This window comes from Rhipicephalus sanguineus, unplaced genomic scaffold (assembly GCF_013339695.2).
Source record: "Rhipicephalus sanguineus isolate Rsan-2018 unplaced genomic scaffold, BIME_Rsan_1.4 Seq315, whole genome shotgun sequence".
In the NCBI taxonomy this organism is placed as follows: domain Eukaryota; kingdom Metazoa; phylum Arthropoda; class Arachnida; order Ixodida; family Ixodidae; genus Rhipicephalus; species Rhipicephalus sanguineus.
In genome coordinates this window covers 1,519-6,263 of record NW_023615000.1, presented here as the reverse complement: position 1 = coordinate 6,263, position 4,745 = coordinate 1,519, and the positions used below count along the sequence as shown (strand labels likewise).

General features: G+C 48.8%; 1 protein-coding gene across 1 annotated transcript; it reads left to right on the top strand.

Moving 5' to 3' along the window:
• The first annotated feature begins 395 nt into the window (after positions 1–395).
• LOC119377009 (tetraspanin-5) lies at positions 396–906 on the top strand. The gene is made up of 2 exons (XM_037646649.1): positions 396–602; positions 673–906. Exons 1-2 carry the CDS (start codon positions 396–398, stop codon positions 904–906), a joined length of 441 nt encoding a protein of 146 aa, XP_037502577.1.
• The last annotated feature ends 3,839 nt before the right edge of the window (positions 907–4,745 follow it).

The following is a 4,745-nucleotide window of genomic DNA, read 5'->3' as shown; positions in this document are numbered from 1 at the left end:
TAAGAAAGAAACGAGCCCCTCGATCAATTCTCATTATTTCTTTCAATTCCGAGAATTCACCGCACGAGCGCTGAAAAGAAGCGAATGCCCGTGACACAGATATACTCCTTCGAACTAACGAACCATAAAGGCGTTGCCAGAAAGGCGTTCCTTGTTGCCAGTCTGTTGCACTGTTTTAAAATGTCTGAATGCGCACATGCAAGGTACTTGTTCTATCCGGATATTCGCGTCACAGCTACGAAAACACTTGCGAATCAAGTCATATCTGACACAGGTGTTGAAATATGAGCTTTATAAAAACGTCGTCGTGGAACTTGAGCGCCGAATCAGCGCTGCGGAGTAATCCACCGCCGCCGTGGAGTACAGGGCGTCGAACTGTGCGCATGCGCAGATACATGCAGCCGGACTTGGTGAAGTACTACCGGCACAGCGTCGACTGGGACGACATGGTCGACCACATGCAGAACAGCTTCCAGTGCTGTGGCATCGGACCCCTCGCGTACCAGGACTGGGACCGGAACAGCCGTTACCGATGCACACCCAGCAACCCCAGCCACGAGCGATGCTCCGTCCCGAGTCGTGCTGCCGAGTCAAGAGCGCCGGTAACCCTCTCTGTTGTGCTTAGTCTACACCGTTTCGTGAGCCAGCATAAATGTTCCCAGGTTGTGGCAGGAACGTGCTGTCCAAGAGCTGGGACGAAGCGAAGCAGCAGATACACGGCGACAGCTGCCTGGACAGCGTCCTCAGCTCGGTGCGCCGCACGTGGTCGTCGTCGGCGGCGTGGCACTGCTCGCCTCCATAGGGCTGCTGCTTGCAGTGGCCACGACACGGGAATACATGAACGGATTACGGCGGCCCAAGCAGGCGCCGGACGCCAGCTGCCAGCGCTTGCCCTACTATCAGTAAAGAGACACATCCTGCACGTGTGCGTTGTTTTCGGCGGCTTTCAAAGAGGCACGGCGGCGGGAGCTGCCAACTACGGCTGTCTTCACCGCGATAGCGTAAATCTTTTCGCAGAAATTACGTTGTCGGCGTCGTCTTTGGTAATGAGCGAAAAGTCGAGGTATAGATGCAAATAAAGATATGGGCCGGAGGGTGTCCGCACTTTGGCTTTCCTTGCGGCACGGTTTAGGTCTCCACCAGAAGCGAAGGCGATACGAACACGGCCCGATTACGCTATCGCGTTCTGCTTTGTTGCCGCCGCCTCCGTGAGATACGGGCGCACGGTGTGGTCGCTATGGCATCACCTCTTGGAGGCGTTGCGATGGTGCGCCGCTGTTTCCCGTCGTTTCCAAAAGATGGCGGGACCACGCCGCGCGGATGTTCCCTTGCAAAGTCTTAGTGGGTGCAGCGCTAGTTACCCATAACAACGGGCGCACACATTCTTGCGCGCATTTTCTTACGTACACGTAGAGGGTTCATCGATACTTGAAAAAACATGGCTGATCCCCCTTTCATAGGAATCGGTATAACACGAAAGTGAAACATGTCTTCACAGGGGTAGTTGAGCGTTTTGTGCATTGTTTCTCCACAAGGACGAAGGAATGAATGCTATAGCAGCAAATTGTAATGTCACGCGAAGAACGGCAAGCAGCTCAAAACGTGCAGCGCGCTTTAAAGCAAAGAAAGACGCACGAAAACAGCATACACAGGACGAGCGCGAGCGAAAAAATCACAGCATATCCACGGAGTGAATGATGATGAGTGGGCGAAGCTGCGGAGGTTCATCGGTAAACCGTGAACCTTCCGTGAATTCTGCCCAGTACATCATCACCGACGTGAGATCGGGCGCGTTTATACTAAAGGTTCGATGAGTTATGACGACTTGCAGCTCACTTTAATTTTACGTGTACGCTGTGAATTTTCATTGTTTAGAAAACCATTGCTTTAGAAAAATCTGGCGTCTTTCGTTAAGCAGCTGGCGTCTTTTCGTTTTGCTTTAGAAACATCTGGCGTTCTTTCGTTCTGCTTTTACAAAACATCTGGCGTCTTTCGTTGGTTTATTTCATCAATCAACGGCGTTTTGAACAAAATTTTATTGTTTAATCACGCACAGGAGAAATCTCACCAGGCACTACCCTGGAGGTAAACAATGGCTGCTAATGGGAATGAGAGACAGAAGAAGTCGGCTTTTAGCTAACACTTACACTTCTACTTCTACTAACGTTTCCTACTGGAACATGCCAATGCTGCTAATGGGGAATGAGAGACAGAAGAATTCGGCTTTTAGTTAACGCGCACGCTGCGAATTTTTTATTGTTCAACAACGCACAGGAAAAATCTCCCACCGGCACCACCTTGGAGGTCAAAGCGTAAGACTTGTTACGGACTACGACGACTACTACTGCTACTACTACGACGACGACTACGAGGGACGAACGGGTGCCGCCTTAATTAAGGAGCTTCGCCCCTAAAACTGTCACAATTGTTACTTCTTCGTGAGTGAGCAACGCGCTCTTTTCGGAAACACAGCCGCTGCAGCGAGAAAAGTGACCTTCGTGCTCTCTGAATCGTCAACAGAAACTTGCGGTGAAAAGACAAGACGTACAAACCGCCCCCATCAAGACATAAGCACGCACGCACGAGACACACCCCCTGTAGAAGCGGGCTCGCATCGCTACGCGCGGGGCGACGACCTTTAAAGGCACTGTCTACCGTCCTTTATCGCTTTTCTGTTTTGTACCGCAATAGAAACGTACAGCCTGAAGTGTCCAACCTTGCAGCAGTTTATCTGGAAAGTGAGTAGAAATTTTTAAAACATTTTTCGATCTGCGTTCGGTCTTCTTCCATTGGCGTGAAACATGCCCACAAACTGGTTGGTGGACGCGACGACGATTGTAGTGCCGGTAAAATTAAAACCGAAAGCACATGTGATTTCTTTAGAATTACTTTATTTTCGCTGAAGACTAATGTAATAAATGTAACAGTCGTTTTCAGCGAGCTAGCGGTTAAATGAAGACTTATTTACGATTACAGAACACTTGTTTTGCTGTAATCGCAGTCTATGCGTTTATTTTAGCACTGCTGCCGCAATCCAAGCCAAGCTGATTCGTCAAAAAGAGAAGATAAATGGGGAAGTGTGACGGGCGCTGCATCCCCGCCGTGGGAGAGGGATGCGCGGAACGCAATGAAAGTTCTGGCTGCCTCAAGGAGCGCTGGTATAGTAGTAGGTGCTCGCCGCGCTTGCTTAGGCTCGTTCGTTCCTCTGTGCTGTGCCGTCACCTTGTTCGGATGCCTCGCCTTCGCTGTCGTAGTTTGTTTGCCCACGTGTTCTGCGAACCATGCCGTCAAATCGCGCAAGTACATGCTTCGTCCCTGGCTGTAAAGGCGGGTGTAGATCGTGCTCGGTGAAGCTTTCGGTCTTTAAAGCCCCGAAGGATCTCTCGAGGCGAGAGCAATGAGCTCGAAATATTAAGCTGACTGACAAAGAGCTGACGAGGGACAGCGTTGTTTACGAGCGGCATTCGACGTGAGTTTCATCGAAAGGACATACCAACACATTATAAACGGTGAGGTTGTTGAGATACCCCGCGTTTGTCAGAAGACGCTGCACCTATACGGTGTCCCCGGACGCACCGAAGTTACTTTACAAAAAAAGAAAAGCAGACAGGAGTGTCCAAACGGAGCGCCAAAAACACTTGAAGTTGAGGAGGGTCAAGTAATATGACCTCTTAACGTGATGGGGAAGTATGTGATAACAAATGTCTGACATATAAGTATGGGATGACAAATGTGTGATAAATAAACATGTATACCATTTCCCTTGCGGGTATTTAGTATGCATCTAAAGCCGTAAGTTAACAGCAGTGCTGGGCAGTATCGAAGATACATGTATCTTAGATACTATTAGATACTCTTTGGGTATCTTGTATCTGTATCGCGATACGTCCCGCAAAACGAGTATCTGTATCTGTATTTCCGATACATTCGATAATGTATCTAGTATCTTAAGCTACAAGATACTTCTATAGAAACACCCCCGAGCGAAACAATAAACGTCGGCTGAACTCCGCTTCTCCAGCTGATACTGCTACCACTGAGCCACCAGAATAAAACTAGGTGACAGTGACATTCTTGTATTTTTCCGCCAGAGTGCTTCAGCGAGCACATGCTATTAGGTCTACGCGTCCCCATTGGTGGAGCAGAGTCACGTGATGGCACTCGGGCCATCTCGACAAAAACTAGCGCGCGAAAGTCTACGCGCATCCGACCTTTTGTTTTCTCGATGTATAATTCTTTGTAGTTGTGTCAGTGTTATGACATTTGTTCGTAGCCACGGTACTGTGTTGCGTACCAATGCGTGCGGCGTCTTCCGCTCAAATTCTGATGTGTCGTTATCGTTATCGATAATGTCGTCATCGAAGTGTTTCTCACGTTGTGCTTCGTTTCAGTCTCAGGAATGCAAGAATGGGGCTGCTTTGCGTCCCGCTGCTGTCACACATCAGCTATTAATGATGTATCATGGATGTAAGCTTCACTTATATACGACGAGATTCGCTTATATGCAAATGAGGTAATACCATCGCACCCCCGTTGCCGATGCTAGATGCAGTAGAACGAGACGAGCATTTACGAAACAGAAGATATTTTGGCGCACTGTATCTTTGTACTTCCTGCTGAATCATTCAAGAAGTTCTTTTAATGATAATTTGACCGTTAGTACAGTGCTGTCTTTGCTGCCCTCCGTTTGCATTACCTGGGCGTCCGTATAGTTTTTGCCCGCCTGTTTACTGTAATATGTCTTT

Bases quoted from the DNA above. Each gene is read 5' to 3' on its own strand.
- LOC119377009 (XM_037646649.1), top strand. From the start codon at position 396: ATGCAGCCGGACTTGGTGAAGTACTACCGGCACAGCGTCGACTGGGAC. The intron at 603-672 runs GTAACCCTCTCT...AGGTTGTGGCAG, and splicing joins CTGCCGAGTCAAGAGCGCCG to GAACGTGCTGTCCAAGAGCT.